This window comes from Bufo bufo, chromosome 5 (assembly GCF_905171765.1).
Source record: "Bufo bufo chromosome 5, aBufBuf1.1, whole genome shotgun sequence".
NCBI classification, from domain to species: domain Eukaryota; kingdom Metazoa; phylum Chordata; class Amphibia; order Anura; family Bufonidae; genus Bufo; species Bufo bufo.
The window spans coordinates 487,969,828-487,994,103 of record NC_053393.1 but is presented as its reverse complement, the minus strand read 5'-3'; the positions used below and the strand labels follow the sequence as shown (position 1 = coordinate 487,994,103).

The 24,276-nt window shown below is 44.4% G+C and overlaps 1 protein-coding gene across 1 annotated transcript in view; it reads right to left on the bottom strand.

Moving 5' to 3' along the window:
• The window catches only part of WDR37 (WD repeat domain 37), a 198,847-nt gene that overhangs the window by 111,021 nt on the left and 63,550 nt on the right, over positions 1-24,276 (bottom strand). The window contains exon 3 of the mRNA XM_040434222.1: positions 11,268-11,444. Coding sequence (XP_040290156.1) covers positions 11,268-11,405 — 138 coding nt within the window. The 5' untranslated portion in view covers positions 11,406-11,444. The remainder of the gene's footprint in view (positions 1-11,267; positions 11,445-24,276) is intronic.

Genomic DNA, 24,276 nt, shown 5'->3' with positions numbered 1-24,276 from the left:
GCTGTCAGGCTGTGAAAATGCACAAAATAGGACATGTTCTGTTTAAAAAAATAATAATAATTAAAAAACAAACAAAAAAAACACAGATGTGAATACACGAAAAGCAGAGGTATTCAGCAAATCTAGCTTATATAAACTAGATCATAAAATTATGGGTATAGTTAGGCCCTTCAAAACTTTAAACTAAATCCGTACAATGGCCAGGTATTCTCTATAGGCTTAAGGATTATGTGCTGTAATTAGACATATGACAAACTAATTATACCTAGGAGACTACAGGAGACCAGGGACACACAAGCCAGGAAAATTTTACTACCAACAAAGGAAGAGATTTTTTATTGCAAGGGCTGTTAGACCAAGGAATTTACTGCCAGGGGAGTGAGAATGGAAGAGTCACTGGAGAGAAGTTTTAATGCTTTCCTTTCCTTGAAAGGTATAAAAGTTAAAAGAAAAAAAGCCTCAAATTACAGTAAAGGTTTCAGGAAACTGGTCTGATTGCCTGCGGGTCAAGAATTTCCTTTCCAGATGAAGACTTCACTGGTATATGGTCGCTAGCACATCCGTAAAACCCAGTCCTCATAGCTCTGTGTGCTTCTATTGTGTAAAAAAATAAAATAAAATATTTAATACATATGCAAATTAACCTGAAATGAGTCCTGTCTCTGAGACGAGTCAGGGACAGGACTCATCTCGGGTTAATTTGCATATGTTTAAAATCTGTTTTTTTACACAATAAAAGCACACAGAGCTATGGGTACTGGGTATTGCGGATGTGCTAGCGGCCATCTAGCAACCCATGTCCTCAGCTCTATACACAAAATCCTGGTGACCGTTTCCCTCTAAGTATACTTCCTTTATCTTCACTTTTCCTTTTTCAAGATCTCTGCAGTCACTGAATGGAAATATTACCATTTTCTTCCAAGGGGGAAAAAATTTCACACTAGCAGCAAGGAACTTCGGCAGGCTGTTACGGCAGGTGAACAGCCTGTCGGATCCGTGCTGCCGCGAGTGCACGCGTGCGCCCGGACTACCGCTCCGGCCCAATTGATTATAAAGGGGGTGGGCCGTAGTTCCGGCGGCAGCACGGCAAACATGCCGAGAGGCGGCCGGAATAAAACTACAACATGTCGTAGTTTTATTCCGGACGCCTCTCGACATGTTTGCCGCGCTGCCACCGAAACTCCAGCCCGCCCCCATTATAGTCAATGGGGCCGGAGCGTAGGTCCGCGGGCACTAGCGGCAGCACGGATCCGACAGGCTGTTCACCTGCCGTAACAGCCTGGCAGAGTTCCTTGCTGCTAGTGTGAAAGTAGCCTTAGATTTGTAAAAAATAAAATAAAAAATCACACTAATGAAGGATCGTAACAGTACAGTTACCAAAGCTTGTAACAAGTCAGGCACCTGACCAGGACAGACCTTTATCCCCTAGGAATGAACCATGACAGTTCCCACTGAATGACAGCAAGCAGAGATATTGAAACGAATAAGGATTTGATACAGAAAGTATGCTGGGAAATTGTATACTTTTCATTTACAAACCCTTGCACATGGATAAATCACTCGAAGATATAGCCAAATGATGGTTCTGTCGATAAGCTTGGGCTTAGAACATTCACACATTACTGCAGCGCATAGGTATATGGGTGTGCGGAGCTGTAGTCCATAGATGGAGCAGGTGCTTTCCATCTCAGGAACGCAGCATTATGATGCATTGGCAAGCCGCTGGAAACTGCACCTCATAAGGCTACATTCACACGTCAGTATTTTTCTCTAATCCGATTTTCTGTCCGTTTTTTGCGGATCCGTTGTTCCTGAAAATGTTTCCGTATGTCATCCGTTTTTTGCGAATCCGCAAAAAACGGAAACATGTATAAATTTCAATAAGCAAATAAAGTTGTTTGGATTTCTTTAAAAAAAAAAAAAAAAAATTTAAATGTAATTTCCAGGAACGGATTCCGTATAAAACGGATGACATACGGAATGACATCCGTATGTCATCCGTTTTTTGCGGATCCATTGACTTTGTATTGTACCAGGATCCGATTTTTCAGGAAAAGAATAGGACATGTTTTATATTTAAACGGACATGCGGAACGGAACAACGGAAACGGACAGCACACATTGTGCTGTCCGATTTTTTCCAGGACCCATTGAAAATGAATGGGTCCAGATCTGGTCCTGATCTGTTCCGCAAAAAACGGAACAGATCAGGAAAAAAAAAACGGACGTGTGAATGGACCCTAAGGCTGGGTTTCCACATTTAGGTTTCTAGATACAGTTTTTGAAGCCAAAGCCAGGAATGGAATAAAAGAGAAGTCTCAGTCTTTCCTTTAAAAGAGGTTTTCTGGGGTTATCACATTGATGTCCTATCTTCAGCATACATACAGTGCCTTGAAAAAGTATTCATACCCCTTCAACTTTTCCAAAGTTACATAAGTAAACCAAGACTCCTTTCACATCACCGTTTCTCCGTTCTCCGGCTATATATATCGAGTTCTGAACATCTCATGGAGCACTGTTCAATCCATCATCTGAAAATGGAAGGAGTATGGCACAACTGCAAACCTACCAAGACATGGCCGTCTACTTAAACTGACAGCACAGCTCAGGTGGGAGTTGTGTACTCCTCAATTCTGGCCTTTATGGAAGCGTGGCAAGAAGAAAGCCATTTCTGAAAGCAAGCCATAAGAAGTCCTGTTTGCAGTTTGCCACAAGCCATGTAGGGGACACAGCAAACATGTGTAAGAAGGTGCTCTGGTCAGATGAGACCAAAGTTGAACTTTTTGGCCTAAATGCAAAACGCTATGTGTGGCGGAAAACGAACACTGCACGTCACCCCTGAACACACCATTATCACCGTGATACATGGTGGTGGCGGCATCATGCTGTGGGAATGATTTTCTTCAGCAGGGACAGGGAAGCTGGTCAGAGTTTATAGGAAGATGGATAGAGCTAAATACAGGACAATCCTGAAGGAAAACCTGGTAGAGGCTGAGGCTGGGGCGGAGGTTTACCTTCCAGCAGGACAACAACCCTAAACAAAGTCAGAGCTACAATGGAATGGTTTAGATCAAAGCCTATTCATGTGTTAGAATGGCCCAGTCAAAGTCCAGACCTAAATCCCATGGAGAATCTGTGACAAGACTTGAAAATTGCTGCTCACAGACGCTCTCCACCCAATCTGACTGAGTTTCAGCTATTTTGCAAAGAAGAATGGGCAAAGATTTTTAGCCAGGCAGGTAGTGAAATCCTAAAAGACTTGCAGTTGTAACTGCAGCGAAAGGTGGTCCTACAAAGTATTCGCTCAGAGGGGCTTAATACAAATGTTCGCCATACTTTCCAGATTTTTATTTAATGTTGAAAACCATGCAAAGTTTTCTTTTCCCTTCACACGTGCTTTCTACTTTGTGTTGGTCTATTACATAAAATCCCAATAAAATAAATTTAAGTTGTGGGTATAATGTGACAAAATGTAAAAAAGTTCAAGGGGTAAGAATATTTTTTCAAGGCACCGTAGGTCATTACTATGAGATCAGCGGAGATCTGACTCCCGGAACCCCCACCGATCAGCCGTATGAAGAGGGGCTCGGTGAACACTACTTCCTCTTCCTAGGCCACTATCAAAACGGAAGGTACGGTGCTTGGAAAGCTGAGAGAAGGCTGCAGGGTCTCCTGAAACAGCTGATTGGCGGGGGTCCTGGGGGGTCCATACCGATGACCTATCCTGAGGATAGACCATCAGTACGATAATCCTGGAAAACCCCTTTAAACGTGTCCTCTGTTTATGACCCGTTCCTGGCATTTATGGGCTAACCATGGAAGCATGGCTGTGGGTCCCTGGACTCACTGTGTGGACATTCTCTACACAATAGAGATAGGCAGGACCATGTTAAGGCCATGCTTGACTCACAGATGCTGCAGAGCAGGACTCCGTTAAGGCTGTTAGCATTTCACTGGAGCACTACATTTGCAGTATATGCTGGGAATGCACCCAATGTATACGTCAGAGCTCCATGCACCCAGTGGCATACGACAGAACCTTATCTCAGTGATACACATGTGCAATACTCCCAAATAACATGCCTGATGAAAGGCTCAGATATGATGTGATCAGAGCCCAAGAGTTATATAATTTTGCAGTGCAGGAGTTGGTATGTAGTTGATAATCATTTTTTAGAAAAATATATTATCTTCTTCTACAGTAGAAATAAAGTTGTTTTTGTCTTTTTTTTTTTAAACAAAAAAAAATCCCTTTAATGCTGCTCAGAGCATAAAATTAAGCAGGAAGCCTCAGCAACACAGGCAAAGAAACTGCTGATTTTTCTCCAAATACGTAGATCTTTCTTAGCCGCCAGGCGAGTGATCAGTCAACAGAGAAGTTAAAGATTACATGGAGATTAATTACTCCAGTCCAGGGGGTTAAAGAGAACAGATTGCAGATTTACTGTAAAAGACCTACATGCATGGCAGAGAGAAAATTAAAAAGAGCAGCAAGTTTAGCAACAAGGAACAGCTGTCATGTTGGAAAGTTCAAGTCTTTGATCATTGCGGCCACATATGGCATTTCTGAGTTAATTCAGTCATTGCGTATATCACATGGAAGCAAAAAAAAAAAAAGGCAATGAAGCGAGATAAAGCCAGGACCTTGAGTCTAGTGTATCCTAGCTAAACATAGACACAGTTGAGTCACATTATTGCGACCAGCCATACGCAGACTGGACAGCAGCTCGATGGGATAGGAGTGACTCCATAAGGTCCTGGCAGGTTGTCACAGGTGTCCGGAGCCATGCGGACTGCAGTGCATCCTACAGCTGCTGGAGGGTGTGGGCAAAGATGACGATCGACGAGCTCCCACAGATGCTCAATTGGATTTAAGGCCTCATGTACACGACCGTGGTGTGTTTTACGGTCCGCAAATCTGCAAAACACGGATTGCGTCCATGCGCGTTCCGCAATTTGCGGAACGGCACGGACAGCCTTCAATATAAATGCCTATTCTTGTCCGCAACGCGCGGACAAGAATAGGACATGTTACATTTTTTTTGCGGGGCCACGGAACAGAGCAACGGATGCGGACAGCACACGAAGTGCTGTCCGCATCTTTTGCGGCCCCATTGAAGTGGATGGGTCCGCATCAGAGCCAAAAACAACGGCCATGTGCATGAGGCCTAAGTCTGTGGAATTAGGGGGCCAGGATGGTACTTGAAAGTCTTTAGTCATGCTCTTCCAACCAATGTCAGACATTTCTAGCGATGTGACATGTTGCATTGTCTTGCTGGAAGATCCCATCCGCCCCAGGGAAGACAATCAGCATGTATGGGAGTATATGATCTGCATTGATGGATTCAAACTCAAATCTGATGAGAGTGCCTTCCACAGGGATGAGTGGACCCACAGAATGCCATAAAAACATAAAACCAGCTTGTGTTCTTCCAGCAATGGTTGTTTGTTTTATAATTTTTCTCGCCAACCTCCATCCATTCGATGAAGCAGAAAGCGTAACTCATTGGAGAAGGCAACCCTTTAATCAACGGAGGTCCAATTCTGATACAGATGCGAAAATTTAAGCCATTTCTACTGATGCAACTTCATTAGCAGAGGTACAGTGACCATCCGTCTTGCTTTGGAGCCCCATAAGCAGTAGGATTCACTGAACAGTTTTAGACAGGTCGGGTGGCCCTCTGCTTCACTTAGGCGTTGAGCTTCTCTACTTCAGCGCGTTGATCCACCCTCCGGCACCTTCATAGCTGACACTCACCTTTAACGTTACTTATTCGCAACGGTAGCAATTGTCCTCTCACGATACATTTTTACCACAGCAGCACGAGAACAGGTCAAACTGTGCATGGTCAGAAATGCCGTCACACTTGGCCTGAAAGCCAATGACCGCAACAAGGGATGTATGTGGACACAAAAACTAATTTTACGCTTCATTTCTTAATTCTTCCCCTTAGGGGATGTTAGATTTTCTTATATGAAGCTTCTAATCACCTATAAAAGGTGTTAAACTAAAAAGTTACGTCTCCCTACAGACACCATTGGAGGGAAGTTTATAATTTAAAAGGGGCTCACCGTTTTGGACGATCCTAACTTGTCAGAGGTGCTCACAAAGTGTTCCCCTGCTGGGTCACCTAACAACTAGTAATAAACTGTGGGGAAACCCGACGGGAGGAGCCAGCGTCGTCACAGAGGAAATTAAGTGGGTTGTTCCCCGGAGTAGGAGATAAATATTTGGTCAGTGGAGGACCGAATGCCAGACCTCATACAAATCACAAGAACAGAGGTCCTGAGTTACCGAAATGAATGCAGTGGTAGTGGAGCCTGTGCACACCATTCATGCTAGCTAGCCAACCACTGTACTTTGTAATCTTCACCAGTCCAAAGAGAACGCGTATACTGCCAGCTCACCCACCAATCCCTTTAACCCCTTCACGCAACATCACGTACATGTACGTGGGGGAATGTGGTGCCTCACCGCATCCCCACGTGCATGTACGTGATGGGCTTTCACTGTCAGCGCAGGGAGCGAAGCGCTGAAGCTTCAGTGAAGCCGGCGTGCTGGGGTTGCTAGGCAACCAGAGAAGCCGGCAGGAGCTGTATTGGAGCTCTGACCCGCCCGCGATCGCTGTGATTGGTCCATTACTGCAGAGGGACCAATCACAGCGCATAAGGGCAGGTAAGGGGGGGTTAGGGGGGGGACTATGTGCTTCTCCTTCTCTGATCGCCCCAATTCCTGTCAGGGAAGCGATCAGAGAAGGAGAAAGTGTGAAAATATTCCCGACCTATGACGAGTATACTCGTCATGGCGCACTGCTACTTAGCACGCCATGATGAGTATACACGTCATGGCATAAACTGTCACCATGTCTGCAGACATGGTGACAGCGCTGAGATCCCGGCTGTCACACACAGCCGGGCACCTTAGGTCAATGCCGAGGGGGGTCCTGTGACCCCCCCATGTCGGCGATCGCTGCAAACCGCAGGTCATTTCAGACCTGCGGTTTGTAGCGCTTTCTGCGGTTACTGATCCCCGCGGTCCCTGAGCGCGGGGATCAGAAACTTTAGTATGCCCAAAATAAAGATGTTTCACCCCCCCTGCACTCCTGAATGATGTTATGTGGGCGGGTGGTGCAGGGGGGGTGTCGCAGGCGGTGCGGTAAGGTGCGGGAGGTGCGGCAGGCGGGATCGCGATCCCCCCGCCCACCTCCCCTTCAATGATCGTTGGTGTCTAGTGGGGATACCAGGGTGCCAGCACATTGCTGGCACCCTGGTATAAACGGCTGACATCTGCGATGCGATGTCAGCCGTTTAACCCTTTCCATACAGCGGTCCGTACGGACCGCTGTATGGAAAAGGTTAACAGCGCAGGGAGCTCCCTCCCTCTCCCATCGGGGGGGCTGCTGTGCCTTTGCAGCCCCCCGATGGGAGAGGGAGAGAGCCCCCAGAGAGCCCCCTCAGCCCTGTACTTACCCTTCCCCGTCTGCGCAGTTCTGACCAGTACTGAGCAGACGGGGAAGGTTCCCATGGCAACAGGACGCCTCTCAGGCGTCCTGCTGTCCATGGTGCTGAACAGATCTATGCTAAAAGGCATAGATCTGTTCAGACAAGTGTAAAATACAGTACAGAACAATATATAATTGTTCTGTACTGTATTATACAGACATCAGATCCACTGGATCTTCAAGAACCAAGTGGGTCTGGGTCAAAAAAAAAGTGAAAAAAGTAAAGTTTCAAAAAAACACATTTATCACTGAATAAAAAAAATAAAATACACTACACATATTAGGTATCGCCGCGTCCGTAACGACCTGATCTATAAAACGGTCATGTTACTTTCCCCGCACGGTGAACGCCATAAAAATAAAAAAATAAAAACTATGAGGAAATTGAAATTTTGCCCACCTTACTTCCCAAAAAAGGTAATAAAAGTGATCAAAAAAGTCGCATGTACGCCAAAAAAGTACCAATCAAACCGTCACCTCATCCCGCAAAAAATGAGCCCTTACATGAGACAATGGCCCAAAAAATAAAAAAACTATGGGTCTCAGACTATGGAGATACTAAAACATGATTTTTTTTTTGTTTCAAAAATATTATTGTGTAAAACCCTAATAAATTATAAAAAGGTAGACATATTAGGTATTGCCATGTCCGTAAGAACCTGATCTATATAAATACCACATGACCTAACCCCTCAGGTGAACACTGTAAAAAAAATTAAATAAAAACGGTGTCAAAAAAGCTATTTTTTTTGTTACCTTACATCACAAAAAGTGTAATAGCAAGCGATCAAAAAGTCATGTGCACCCCAAAATAGTACCAATCTAACAGTCATCTCATCCCGCAAAAATGATACCCAACCTGAGACAATCGCCAAAAAACTGAAAAAACTATGGCTCTCAGACTATGGAGACACTAAAACATGTTTTTTTTTGTGTCAAAAATGATATTATTGTGTAAAACCTAAATAAATAAAAAAGTATACATATTAGGTATCGTCACGTCCGTAAGAACCTGCTCTATAAAAATAGCACATGATCTAACCTGTCAGATAAACGTTGTAAATAATAAAAAATAAAAACAGTGCAAAAACAGCTATTTTTTGGCAAATTTTCCATTTTAATTCATTTTTTCCCATAACAAAGCAAGGGTTAACAGCCAAACAAAACTCAATATTTATTGCCCTGATTCTTTAGTTTACAGAAACACCCCATATGTGGTCGTAAACTGCTGTATGGCCACACGGCAGGGCGCAGAAGGAAAGGAGCGCCATATGGTTTTTGGAAGGCAGTTTTTGCTGGACTGGTTTTTTGACACCATGTCCCATTTGAAGCCCCCCCGATGCACCCCTAGAGTATAAACTCCAAAAAATGACCCCATTTTGGAAACTACACCCCTCAAGGTATTCAAAACTGATTTTACAAACTTTGTTAACCCTTTAAGTGTTCCACAAGAGTTAATGGCAAATGGAGATGAAATTTCTGAATTTCTATTTTTTGTTACTTTGCCTCACAAAAAAGTGTAATATAGAGCAACCAAAAATCATATGTACCCTAAACTAGTACCAACAAAACTGCAACCCGTAGTTTCCAAAATGGGGCCACTTTTTTGGAGTTTCTAACCTAGGGGTGCATCAGGGGGCTTTAAATGGGACATGGTGTCTAAAAACAATCCAGCAAAATCTGCCTTCCAGAAACCATATGGTGTTCCTTTCCTTCTGCGCCCTGCCGTGTGCCCGTACAGCGGTTTACGACCACATATGGGGTGCTTCTGTAAACTACAGAATCAGGGCCATAAATAATGAGTTTTGTTTGGCTGTTAACTCTTGCTTTGTAACTGGAAAAAATATATAAAAATGGAAAATCTGCCAAAAATGTGAAATTTTGAAATTGTGTCTCTATTTTCCATTAAATCTTGTGCAACACCTAAAGGGTTAACAAAGTTTGTAAAATCAGTTTTGAATACCTTGAGGGGTGTAGTTTCTTAGATGGGGTCACTTTTATGGAGTTTCTACTCTAGGGGTGCATCAAGGGGGCTTCAAATGGGACATGGTGTAAAAAAAAACAGTCCAGCAAAATTAGCCCTCCAGAAACCAAACGGCGCACCTTTCACTCTACGCCCCGCTGTGTGGCCATACAGTAGTTTACGGCCACATATGGGGTGTTTCTGTGAACATCAGAGTCAGGCCAATAAAGATACAGTCTTGTTTGGCTGTTAACCCTTGCTTTGTTAGTGGAAAAAATGGGTTAGAATTGAAAATTAGGCAAAAAAATGAAATTCTCAAATTTCATCTCCATTTGCCAATAACTCTTGTGCAACACCTAAAGGGTTAATGACGTATGTAAAATTAGTTTTGAATACCTTGAGGGATGTAGTTTCTTAGATGGGGTCACTTTTAGGGAGTTTCTACTCTAGGGGTGCATCAGGGGGCTTCAAATGGGACATGGTGTAAATAAACCGGTCCATAAAAATCAGCCTTCCAAAAACCAAACGGCGCACCTTTCACTCTACGCCCCGCTGTGTGGCCGTACAGTAGTTTACGGCCACATATTGGGTGTTTCTGTAAACGGCAGAGTCAGGGCAATAAAGATACAGTCTTGTTTGGCTATTAACCCTTGCTTTGTTAGTGGAAAAAATGGGTTAAAATGAAAAATTAGACAAAAAAATGAAATTCTCAAAATTTCCTCCCCATTTGCCAATAACTCTTGTGCAACACCTAAAGGGTTAACAATGTATGCAAAATCAGTTTTGAATACCTTGAGGGGTGTAGTTTCTTAGATGGGGTCATTTTTGGGTGGTTTCTATTATGTAAGCCTCGCAAAGTGACTTCAGACCTGAACTGGTCCCTAAAAATTGAGTTTTTGTAAATTTCGGAAAAATTTCAAGATTTGCTTATAAACTTCTAAGCCTTATAAACATCCCCAAAAAATAAAATATCATTCCCAAAACAATTCAAGCATGAAGTAGACATATGGGGAATGTAAAGTCATCACAATTTTTTGGGGTATTACTATGTATTACAGAAGTAGAGAAACTGAAACTTTGAAATTTGGAAATTTTTCCAAATTTTTGGTAAATTAGGTATTTTTTTGTGCAAAAAAAAAAAATTTTTTTGACTTCATTTTACCAGTGTCATGAAGTACAATATGTGACGAAAAAACAATCTCAGAATGGCCTGGATAAGTCAAAGCGTTTTAAAGTTATTAGCACTTAAAGTGACACTGGTCAGATTTCCAAAAAATGGCCTGGTCCTTAAGGTGAAAATGAGCCCGGTCCTGAAGGGGTTAAAGGGCTTCTGTCAGTAGACTTGTACCTATGACACTGGCTGACCTGTTAGATGCCTTCAGCTACCAAGTGCACATCTGTGTTGGCCCCAGGTTCATGTGCCCGCATTTCTGAGAAAAATGAAGTTTTAATATATGCAAATGAGCCTCTAGGAGCAATGAGGGCGAAGCCATTACACCTAGAGGCTCAGGTAGTCACCACTTTTGAAAGCAAATTTTGCCTGTTGCATCGGTAACCCTTTCCTGCTCTAAGCAGTGACCAAGCATAAAGTGGGGGGGGGGGGAGAGATCATCTCCCAATAAGTGACAAGGAGAGGTTACAGGAGTCCATCATTCACAAAACTCATGTACCCTTCACTGCTCCCAAAGAAAAATTCAAGAGATAGAAATGGACACAACTTTTCTCTTCCTGGACAAAACATTTCATTATTATCCAGTGATTCATGAAATTTAAAACTGGTTTATCACCAAGGAGACGCTCACCTGCCCCTCCAGCATGTCCCGATGTAGACTGGGGCGGTCCTGCTCCGTGCTATTTGTCCGCTTTAGAGTTAGACTGTTGGACTTGCGCTTCTGCTTAGTCTGCCGCCCAGCTGCCCAGCTTCCACTTTCCGTGGGCATCCCTCCTCACTTTGTGGTTCCCAACAGGAAGGAAGAAAACTGGAGAGAAACAAGAAGCTTTTATTGGCACAATTTATGACAAAGGACACAGTAAATACTTGTTATGATATTAAAAACATAAAAACATAAATAATTGTCAGGAAGTCATAGACCAGGGCGAACTATATATAAAGAAGAAAATCTACGGTATGCAGATATTTAAAGGGGTTGTCCAATGGATCCCTTGCACCCCCGCTCTTCTCTCCCTTCACCACCAGAACACCATAAACATCCTGTTTCATGCAATTCCATACAGCTTTCCCATAAACCAATAATTGCCTTTGTAGGTCCTCCCCTCATCATTGGTTGTCCCTCACGCTCACTTACATACCCCCAGCCGCTCCTGTTACCGCCCATCTGACCTCTTCCACCACACGCTATGAGCAGAAGGGGGCTGGCCTTTATGGAGTAAGGGAAAGAAGCCACGTGAATGATGACGCACCTGACGTACTGGAACCTTATACTGCGCATGCATCCACCCAGCAAGCCATAGTACTGTACTGTGCATGCATCCACCCAGCAAGCCATAGTACTGTACTGCGCATGCATCCATCCACCCAGCAAGCCACAGTACTGTACTGCGCATGCATCCATCCACCCAGCAAGCCATAGTACTGTACTGCGCATGCATCCATCCACCCAGCAAGTCATAGTACTGTACTGCGCATGCATCCATCCACCCAGCAAGCCATAGTACTGTACTGCGCATGCATCCATCCACCCAGCAAGCCACAGTACTGTACTGCGCATGCATCCATCCACCCAGCAAACCACAGTACTGTACTGCGCATGCATCCATCCAGCCAGCAAGCCACAGTACTGTACAGCGTGTGCACCCATCAAAAAGGGCCAGGCGTAATTACCTCCATGCTGCCTGGCCCTGTCTCCTCGGAGAGGGTGTGACTAGCAAGGAAACTGATGGCAGCTCTGGGTGCAACTGCAACGCCCTCATTGCACCAAAAGGCTAATCTGTATAATATAAAAATGCTTATATCACCTATCAACATGGTTGGATTTGGCTGCCAGGCGCATTACTCCTATGTCAGATGGATTTATTTCAAGGTATGTGGCGACAGATACCCTTTAAAAATCACAAAGCTATTCGCCCCAACAGGAAAGTCAATGGGAAAACCACTGGGGGGGGGGGGGGGGGGGGGGAAGGGTACACCCAGAGCACGCTGCAATTTCTAGAAATCCACCAAGGAAGTGAAAATGGCAAGGAAATGGTCTTTAAATTTCAATTTAAAAAACTGGTTTGCAGAGCAGTTTATTATGTCCTATTGGCCTGCATGTAACATCTTGCCTCAAGGGGTTATTGCTTTTATAAAAATAAAAAATAAAAAAAACACCACAACATAAAACCACCAACACAATAAAGATAATCTAAAAGATGCTGATAGTATTGAGTTTCAGTGGTGCAAATTACAACACCTCCTGGTCAAATAAGATGCACTAAATCAGGGATGCCCAACCTGCGGCCCTCCAGCTGTTGTAAAACTACAACTCCCACTATGCCCTGCTGTGGACTGATAGCTGTAGGCTGTCTGGGCATGCTGGGGGCTGTAGTTTTGCACCAGCTTCATGTCTGCACTAAACAAAGGACATGGCTGTACAAAGCCTCCTGGTGAATCAGCTCAGCTGTAGTAAGCCTATGGCCCCCTCTGAAGCACCTCATCTATACACTGGTTCGTGGTGACAGAACCATCTACACAATTCTTGCCAATCCCAAGCATAGGAAATATTTCGGCTGCCGTGTCACCCGCCACATTTGGTTTTTTCACATAGATAAGCAAAGATCATCTCCGTAACAGCTAGAAAGCACATAGCGCATGGCTGCAGCAGTCAATGTGATGTAACGGAGGATTTGCTACATGAGATGCAGATTAAGTGCAGATTATGCAAAGTAAATACATAATCTGGCAGAACCGGAAAATGTAATTAGCCAATCAGCACAATGATCTAACAAGAGAGGCAGATCCGGTCATTGATCAACGCCTTCCCAGCCTCCGCGACATAATATCTGACAGCTGGCACTACGGCAGCTTTAACCCCTTCCTCCCCGCCCCTGCAGCCAATATGATTTTTCCTTTTTCCTCCCAACCATCCAAGAGCCATATGAGGGCTTGTTTTTTGCAGGACAAGTTTTACTTTCTCATGGCACAATTAAAGGGGTTTCTGGGATAAGTCATCAGTATCTGATCGGTGAGGGTCCGACAGCCGGGACCCCCGCCAATCAGGTGTTTGACAAGCCAGCAGTACTCCCAGTAGTGCCGCGGACTTCTCGCAGCTTTTCCTAGGCCAATGACGTTACGTTTATCAGTCACATGATCTAGGCGAATCAGCCCCATAAAAGTGAATGGGGCTGAGCTGTGATACACAAGGTATGGCACTGTGGTTGGAGAGCACGGAGAAGGCCGCGGAGCTCACAGGAGCGCCGGCACCTTCTCGAACATTCTGATCAGTGAAGGTCCCGGGTGTCTGACTCCCACCGATCAGATACTGTCCAGAGGGTTTCTCTTTACGGAATTCACTGTGGGTCAGTACGATTATGTACTAATATGTTTTAAAACTTAAGAAATAAACTTTGCATCACCATATTCTGACACCATCTACAGAGCAGTGCAGGTACTCACTCTGGAGGGGCGGCAGTTGTTATACCATTCTGAGGTATGCAAGTTTTTACAGTTTTCACAGTACTCACAATTTACCATGCAATCTGAGGGGTTAAATGCCCATGGTCGGCATTTTCTCCAATCCTGGGAACTGCAGGTGGATTTCTCCTGCTGGCTCTGGCGCTCACTCAGCTCCTGAGCAGGCACCATGTTTAAGCACCTGACAACTACCGTACATGTATGGCGGATGTTGGAAAGGGGTTAACAGCGCTCTGCTACAGCTGGACATTGCTGCGTCGTCACTACACGTATGTAGACTTCCCAGCCGCACCTTCAGTAATGCCATTTACCTTCATAAGCTGGGCAATTCAGAGCCTGTATTTACCTGGGGCTGGCAGCAGTCACAGTCCAGGGGAGGTGCATTTACTTTGGAGCAGAAACAGAGGCAGATCCCATTGTCAGATATTATACCTCACTCTAATGAGATCGGATTCGGTTTGTGGACTTAACACAAACTGCAAATATGGATGGGTGAATCTCACAACCTTAAAGGAACTGTCCACCGCCAATAAAAGTTCATTATCATTTCCCCATGTAAAATAAACTATTTAAATATTTAATTTGATTTCAGTGCAATATCCGTGTGGTCCTGAAAGTGGAGCTTCAGCTGTAAGTGGTGGCGTTCCTCCCTTCCTTGGGTGACATGAAGGGTGCCGACTGTAGTCCAATAGCTAAACCAGCCCCCTAACCCGTGTACGTAATGAGGCTGTATCTGGGACCATGCAGACATGGACTGAACGTGGACCATTCATGTAGTTTGGAAAATAAAAGTCCATTAGTAAGATTATTTATTTTACTTTGAAAGGACCAATCCTCCCATCAGACATTCCCTTTAATATGGGATGATATAATTTTGTCCGTGTTTACGGATCCATCACGCCCATTATAGTCCATGTAGAAGTTTCAGTCCGCCCGATGCTCGGTAATGGAGCCAGCAGGCATTCAGGAAGCTTCTGTCAATGCTTCCTCAGGCTGTTCCATGGACGCCCATTGAGCTGTAACCTTTGCGCTGAGCAAAAATATTAGATTATCGTTTTTTCCAAACCTCAAAATGTCCATTGCTTGTGTCTGTCTACCTTTGCAATGACAAGTGGGAACATGACTCCCAATTTTGACCCTTTAATGAGACACCACAAGTGCGTAAGGAGAAACCCCCTTTAGGGTACCTGCACACGGCCCAGATATGTGCGCAGAAAACCAACCTGAAATCCACACCACACAAAATTGCACAAACAACTGCACTATTTATTGCGGTTCTGGTGCATTTTTTGTCCTTTTTTAGGCTTCTTTTTTTGTTGTGGATTTTCTGGTTTACATTAACAACTCCATTGAATTCTATGGAAAAAAAACTCTGCAGAAAGTGCGGAATCGCACAAAAACAATTGACAAACCGCGGATTCTAAAATCCGCAAACAGCGGTCAATTTCCACATGGAAGGAAAAAAACTAAGTTCGATAACATTTCATTCGCTCACTTTGCTGGCACTGTATTAGTGGACCTGCACACAACCCGGTATACGCAGTTTTTCTGCTCAGACTCCGATGCGGAAAAAACGCAGCATAGTACAGTACCAGAAAAGTGTACGAGATTAAAAAGATATTTTCCATGCACAATCTGAACTTTCATGCAGATTTAGAAACCTGCAGCCTGTCAATTATATTTGCGGTTTTGAATGCGCTTTTCACCCTTTTCTAATAAAGGGTAAGATTTGCACCAAGAACCGGTTAGAATTGCGGACCCTCTGCACAGGTACAGTTACCCTGACTTTTTTTTTCCCTGCACAAAAATCTGCGTGGAAAAAACACCTGTAATCTGCCTGGAGATCCTACATACTGTATACAGGCCTTAGTGAGGGGCTATATCCTATTCTACTATATTCTGCTTCTACTAGGGAAACATTTTGCTATTTGTATGATGTGAAGAGCAGTCGACATGCTATATCTGAGACTTTACCTGACTTGTGCCACCCCCAGAGAACATCCAATATGTCCCACACCTCACGCTGGGAGAGCTCCTGTGGACGCAGTAGTGTAGGACCAGGCTGAATGCTGACGCCATCGGCAGCCAGTCACAGGGTTTAGCTGAACATACACAAGAGCTGGAAGAGTTTAGAACGTGCTAGTTCTATTCATTTCTGGTGGCCGAACATTCATCGGTCCACAAGGAACCCTGCTGACGGTAGACCGCTCTACCCGACATAGTGAAACAAGCAGCTGCCATGAGTTCTAGCCCCTATAGAACCTACATAAAGACGTCATGTCCCTACAAGAACCGCATCGCTGCCACCGGCCGAGTGCTAATCACGAGACATCGCCCATTAACACCACACTTCCCCAGTTCCCTGGGAGAATACAAGGACATACAGAAACCGCTCGTGCTGTAGTCACAAATTTCTGGTCTATCAAAAAAACAAAAATAAATAATTTTGATTAAAATATTATGATCGATTGAAAAAGGAGATAACTATAGAGGTGCCTGTTAGAGATGAGCGAATCTATTCACAGATTCAGAGATTTGTTCAGAATCCCCGATTTTTTAAGGCACGGAATCACACCCGAATGTTTGAATGGTTTGATTCGAACAATTCTTGTAAAACGGCTCCCAGCGCATAGGCGATCGATAGGGTTCGGTCACCACCGGGCAGGAGGTAATTGCAGTCCGTTGCGGCCAAACAATAACCGCAGGTTGCAGCAGCAACGATAAAAGGGGATACCGTTACACCTGACGCTGTATCAGACCAAGGGTAAAAATGAAAAAATTTGTAAAAAATTAACGAAACAAGATAGGAACTTCTCATAAAAAAATAAAAATCTTTGTTTTAGGGGACTAGAGGGGGTTATAAACCAATTTCCAGGGTAATTGGAGCAACTTTGGTTCCTTACTGATAGATTCGGACCCGAACCGAATGTTTTTGAAAAATTCAGCAAATCAGAAACAAACCGAATCTTGGAAGATTCCCTTATCTCTAGTGACTTTACACCTAACTGTAGAGTGTGATAAAGCAGTAACACAGTTTTACTGCAAATTGCAGTAGCTACAATACAGTTTAAAGAGGACCTTTCATCTGGCAACACATTGTGAACCAAGTGTCACCACATTTGTCGCGCGCTACTATTAAACTGAATGAGGCCACAGCGGGACTTGCAAGTCGCAAAAAGTCCAACACTGCTTGACTCGCGCCGTGCAACCCAATTCACCACCCAAAGTGGTGGCACTGCTACATCCACCTTTTGGCTGTCCTATCGGTGTTGTAGCCAAGATTGCCATGTAGCCCCAGCCTTACGGACTTCTCTCTCTCTATATATATATATTTTTTTTTTACAGGTAAAATGTGTTTTTAATATGTTACCGTCAGTTAAAAACTGAACATACCGGAGGACATAACAGGAGAACGGAGCGGCGCCCAGGGATAATAGTAAGTGCAGTGAGATCCCCGGGCGCCGCTGTGCAGATCATGACACTTAGTTCACAATGTTTTGCCAGATGAAAGGTCCTCTTTAAGTATGCACAGTTTTTAAAAGGGGTAACATATTAAAAACACATTTTACCTGTAAAAAAATTATAATTATAATATATATATATAGAGACAGAAGTCCGTAAGGCTGGGGCTACATGGCAATCTTGGCTACAACACCGATAGGACAGCCAAAAGGTGGATGTAGCAGTGCCACCACTTTGGGTGGTGAATTGGGTTGCACGGCGTGAGTCAAGCAGTGTTGGACTTTTTGCGACTTGCAAGTCACGCTGTGGCCTCATTCAGTTTAATAGTAGCGCGCGACAGGTGTGGTGGCCAAGATCGCCATGTAGCACCAGTCATAAGGGGTTAATAACACCAGCATTTAACCTTTCTAAATTATATTAGTCAGATGATGAAGTTCTGAGTGCATTTTGACTCCTCCAGCGCGATTGTGATCTGTGACCTGGGCCCTATGTTCACATCCCGATGCAAGACGCACAGGGAGTGTCTGTAGTATCAGGTCTCTGCCTCTCCTTCCGCTCCCAGCTCGAATGTCACATATCCAAGCCTGCTTGATGCCTTGTTGGAAAGCCATGCCCTAAGACACAGCATCACCGCTGACATCACGTCTACAAGGAAAGGTCCAGGAGAACACAAGCCTCAGAGGCAAGGTCACTGATGAGGATGTGTGTACAGGGCAGAGCCTTACAAGCCTTGCAGTGTCTCAGATATCGACATGATGTCATCGGGATAGAGAACTGATATAACGAAAATGCCATGTGACCGAAATGGAGTGCAGGAAAACGGGGAATTACAGATAAACAATCACTATTAGTAAGTGATAGCTTGTGTATCCTGTCAATTGATGCTGATATTTGCAAAACTGGAATACCCCTTTAAGGGAGTACTCAGGTTATTTCAAGCTATTCACAGGATAGGGATAACTATTAGATCGGTGGGGGTCCCAATGCTTGAACAACCACTAATCACAAGAATGGGGGCCCACCCAAAATGAATGGAACCCCAAGTCTGGCATGCATACTGCTGCCTTACTGATCTCTATGGAACTCGCTGGAAATGGAGTGCTGGATGCAGTAAATGGAGCAGCTGTGCACATGCCTGCGCCCATTCTCGTGGTCAGAGGAGGTCCCAGTGGTAGAACCCCCACCAATCTAAGAACTCATGCATGCGGGCGTACAGTGTTTTGTGGTCTGAAAATCGTGGCTCCACAAAGCACGGATACAGGCTGAGTGCGTTTTACATTTTGCGGAACGGAAGGTCTGGTCTTCAATAGACCAGTCCAATCCTTGTCCATGCATGATACGGACAAGAATAGGACACGTTCTATTTTTAATTTTTTTTTTTGCAGGGCCGCAGAACGCAGGTACGGATGCGGAAAGAACACGGAGTGCTGTCCGCATAGTTTGCAGACAAACTGTGTTCATGTGCATGAAGCCTGACAGCTACTGGATAGGGGGATAACTAAGTGATAGCTTGAAATAACCGGAATACCCCTTTAAAAGCTTACAGAAAAAGTCTGGCAATTCATAGCTAAAATGTGTGTAATTTGGCCGGCAGTTTGTGACCACACAGATCGTCCAAGTAATGAAAACTAATGGTAGCACATAATTACTGAATTGGTTTGCATGGGGGAGACACAGTAATAAGATTTCAATAGATTTTTCAACTGTGGGTCAGAAAATGAAGACTATAACAGAGTCTCTAGAAGAATTCATCTTGGGGATTGTTATTATTTTATTCTCAAGTGAGAACTAGGGTTTTACAATTGTCCAGAATAATTTTTTTGATATTCCTCAGACCCACTGTCAACACCAAAAGTATATATCTAATAATCATGGCCGCTTTCAGATAAAGTGTTTGTCTGCCTTGCAAAATCCATTTTGGTTTTAGAAAAGCCCCCAGTTGATCAGCAGCAAGCGCTGAATTCCCCTGCAGCGCCACCACAGGGGAAATGAAGCATTACACAGTCCCTACTGAAATCAATGCACGGAATGGAAACAGAATGAAGAGATGTTAGTCTGTAACATGCCAGGTTCTCACAAACACAGATGCTCTTTGTAGCCGATCTCCACTTCTTAATAGATAAGGGTCCAAAACCAGATAATTGAAGAATACAATAATTTATAAAGTTCACAGCAGTGTTTAGAAATTTGGCAAGCTGTTCTGGCAGAGGAATAGCCTGCCGCAGTTCACCGTACCAAGCATGGCCGCATAATGCTGGGTACCACCAGATCACCATTGACTACATCGGATTTGATAAAGATCCAGCCAGAATGCAGAAATGCGGCTTTCTGACGGAGAAAAATTTGCACACGCATGAATCCCACTGTGCTCCGATCCAGCGGTTCCTGGCATTATCCAGCTTTGGCGATCTGTAAGCCCGCCAGATTTATTAACCCCACGATGAACATAGCCTAAGATTCTTCTTACGTATCTCTACTTGAAGTTAAACAGGTCTTTGCTTTGAAATAAAATGTGAAGTGAAGCTGAATTATTATTTATTTAGTGCTGACCTATCCCACAACGCTGTACATGTCTCACATCAGTCCTGGTCTCCACCAAGGCTCACAATCTAAACTCTGTACTAGGGTTCATGCACATGCTGCAAACTGTGGATCTGCAATAAACGGGCACCGGCTGTGTGCGCACCGTATCACAGAGGTGGACCCATTCACTTAAAAAGGTCCACAATCCAGAAGATACGGTGCGGAACTGAGGATCGGAAGCCCATGGAAGCGTGAGTTGTTCTGTGAGTTCTCTGTCCATGTAGTGCATGCACTACTTTTCTGCGGCACCATCAGCCCGTCCGGCACCAGAATACTTTGCGGATACCCCCAGAAACATGTGAGGAGATGCAAACTCCATGCAGACGTTTCACTTGGTCAGATTTGAACCTGGGACCCCAGTGCTGCAAGACAACAATGCCACCACTGCACGCAACTGTTTTTGTCCGGCCAAACGCTGGAAAGAGGCAGGATCACCACCGGATCCCATTACAGTCAATGGTGATCCATCCGGCGGTGAACCAGTGAATCCGGCAGGCTGTTCTTTGTCAGAACAGTCTGCTGGATCCCCTTGACGGAGATGTGAACAAGGCCCTATTTAGAAGCTGTAAACAGCATAAACTAAAATATTAAGATATAGTGGACTGCCCACCAAGGTAAACATTTTCACCCTTTCTGAAAATAATTTTCCACAGGACTGTCTAGCAATCAAAACATCTTCCCATAGTGGGAGGGACCGAGTAGCATAGACTTTCTGTCAGCAGGAAAATGGGTATTAACCTGGCTGGCAGCGATGTGCTAATGTCAGCTGAACATAACTATATTACTGCCATCTCGCTGCCTGTAGCCGTAATTGAGAAAAAATAACTTTTATAATATGCTAATCAAGTGTAGCAGGGAGTGGCCAGAGGTGGAGGAAAGGAGCCTCTAGGAGCAGGGGCAACGCCCCCCCCCCCCCTGCTCCTAGAGGCTCATTTGCATATTATAAAAGTTATTTTTGTTCTCAAGAATGGCGGCAGGCAGCGATATGGCAGTAATATAGTTATGTCCAGCTTAAAGAGGACCTTTCACTAGTTTAAAAACTAACTATATTAGTGGGCAGAGCGGCGCCCAGGGGTCCCCCTGCACTTACTAGTATGTCTGGGCGCCGCTCTGTTCGCCCGGTATAGGCTCCGGTGTGTGCAGCTCCCTCTGTTGTACGGGGCGGAGTTTTTGTATTAGGGTTGTCCCTTGCTGCAGCGCTGGCCAATCGTAGCGCACAGCTCATAGCCTGGGAGTCCCAGGATGATCAGCTGTTTGAGGCATTGGTGCAGGTCAGTCCAGTTCAAGTGAATGGGGTTGAGCTGCGATACCAAGCACAGCCGCTATACAATGTACGGGGCTGTGACTGGTAAGCTGTGAGGAGGGCCCAGTGCTCACTGGAGTGCTGTGGGCCTCCTCAAATAGCTGATCAGGAGGGGGTCCTGGGTGTTGGACCCCTACCAGTTCAAAACTCCTTTAATGCAAGAAACACAGGAGACTGATTAGGCTCGCTTTTTGGCTGTTTTTGAGATCCGTTCAGGGCTCTCACAAGGTCCAAAACGCATCCGTTTTGCCCTAATGCATTTTGAATGGAAAAGGATCCGCTCAGAATGCATCAGTTTGTCTCCGTTCAGCCTCCATTCCGCTCTGGAGGCGGACACCAAAACACTGTCTGCAGCGTTATGCTGTCCGCTTGACGAAACTGAGCCAAACGGATCCGTCCTGACACACAATGTAAGTCAATGGGGACGAATCATTTTTCTCTGACACAATCTGGCACAATGGAAAACAGATCCGTCCTCCATTGACTTTCAATGGAGTTCATGACGGATCCGTCTTGGCAATGTTAAAGATAATACAAACGGATCAGTTCATGACGGATGCATGCGGTGGTATTATTGTAACGGAAGTGCTTTTGCAGATCCGTGACGGATCCGCAGAAAACGCTAATGTGAAAGTAGCCAAAGATGTATGTATGTCAGCATCTGAACAAGGCTTACTGAGACTTCCTGCTGGGAGAGGGGGCTTCTACTGCCTAAAAAGTCTAAAAGTAAAAGAAGGCTTTTGCAAGAACAAAAAAACAAAAGAATCTGTTTTTCCATCCATTATACATTCCATTTCAATACAAGCGAAATGGAAACCGAATGTGCGCACAAAGCCTGAAAGAAATCCACAAAAATAATAAAATAAAAAGTTCTCAACAGGAGACTGATTTGTTTGCGTCTCCAGAAGTATTCAGGGCATTGAAGGGAATAAAAAGAAGTATATTGATTCCATTACTCTTAAATAAACATGAGCGAGTATGAGCGGATGAAACTTGGCAGAACGGACCTAACAGACAACATATTCAAGCCCCAAACGAAATCAGAACCTGGCACAAGACCCAGCAATAATCCTGATTAATAGCCGAGCGCAATGCATTCAAGATAAATTATGGGTGGTTGCTCTCCCAACAGAAATCATAACTGAAGATAGCAGACAGCCATGCGTCCCTTATCAAGTATCTGCTTCTCAAAGACTGTCACTGAAGTGGTGTTTGGAAGGTACTGTCTCCTTGCAGAGATCCCCCTAATGTACAGTCTTGGGCTGCATTCACACGGCCGTTTTCAGAACTATGGCAGTCTATGCGGTTATTCAAATGGCGGTTTTTTGTTTTTGTCATTTTCAAAGGCCAGTGAATAGTGGGCATCAAAAAAATAAGACGTATGGACGGACCCCAATGAAGTCAATGGGCCCATTTTTCCAATGAACGGGTATTAGAATAGTACGTTGATAAGTAGGTAGAGGCGGATGCGGTGCACGTGGGTGATCACAGCTGCACCCCCTTTGGCATTAGAATATAAAGAGGGGATGCAATTCCTCTGAAACAAAGCATCTAATGGTGCACATTACCAGCCAGTCTATAAAAAGAGGACTCAATGAAGACAGAAAGCTGGAAATCCTGCCTGGACCCAGCACTCCACAAAAACACTGTATAAATAATCAGGCCATAAGCCATTACCCCAAAGCTTTCATAGCCTTTCAAGTAAATTAATATCCTTTATGCCACTGCACCCTAACCATAGCCCAGAAGACCATCCCTATGGCTGTCCCTTACCCCAGGGACTGATCATCTCCCAGGCCTTGCTGGTGGAACAGGAAGAGCAATACCAGCATAGCCAAACGGGGTAAAGACCCACAAAGCTGCCAAAAACTATGCATCCCGCGGCCGGCCACTGGCAGGAATCCTTTTTTCCTTCACCACCAGCAGAGTCTTCCTTTAATATTTTTCCAATCTTTTCTCTCTAGAATTTTTTTTTGTCGAGTTCGGGTAAGGCCGAATGCACCCAGCCATGTTCCGAGGCCGAGAGCGGAACACGGCCGGGTGCATTCGGCCTAATCGTTTCAGCCCTCATCACATTTCTGATACTGCTTAACCACACACTATGATTAAACTGGAAAAAAAATAAAATAAATTATCTAAATAATTTCTATCCAATCAGACCAAAAGTTGGTGTGCATCATATCTGTGTGTGTAAACGGCCAGCTGACCAATGAAAATCTGTTGGTGTAAATCAGCTTTACAAAAAAAAATTTAAAAAGCCGGATACTACTACCCGTACCCATCAGATCTTACTTTGTCACTGACCCAGCAGGATGACAGTTGGCAGCTGCCATGTAATACAATAAGCATTTAACAATACACATTGTTTTTTTAGATTCAATATTCGATTACTTGCTAATTAACCATAATCTAAAATATTTGCTAATGAGGCGTGCTGCCCATCTGTCAGGTAGTAACACATTACTGCCCTCAACGTGGAAACAGAATTTAGATGTAGGATAGCAGCCGGCTGTTTCCCCGAACGCTCTGGCCCCTCTAACTCATCGACATGTTGTACTAATCCAATTGCAGACCCCCTACAGGGTTTTACTTGATCCTCCATCACCACCCATGGTTTTACACATGTTTACTTCAAAGCGAGCTCTGAACAAAATGAAAATGAAGAAATCGACAAGTAAACTGCATTAAAACCAACCTAAATGCATACCCAGCTGTATATTAGTCAGATCAAGACAAACCTGAGCAGTGTACGTAAGACACTGTTCACACCTGCGTCTGTTCTTCCCTGTAAGGTTTCCATTGACAGACTAGTATCAGAAACTCTTACATCTTA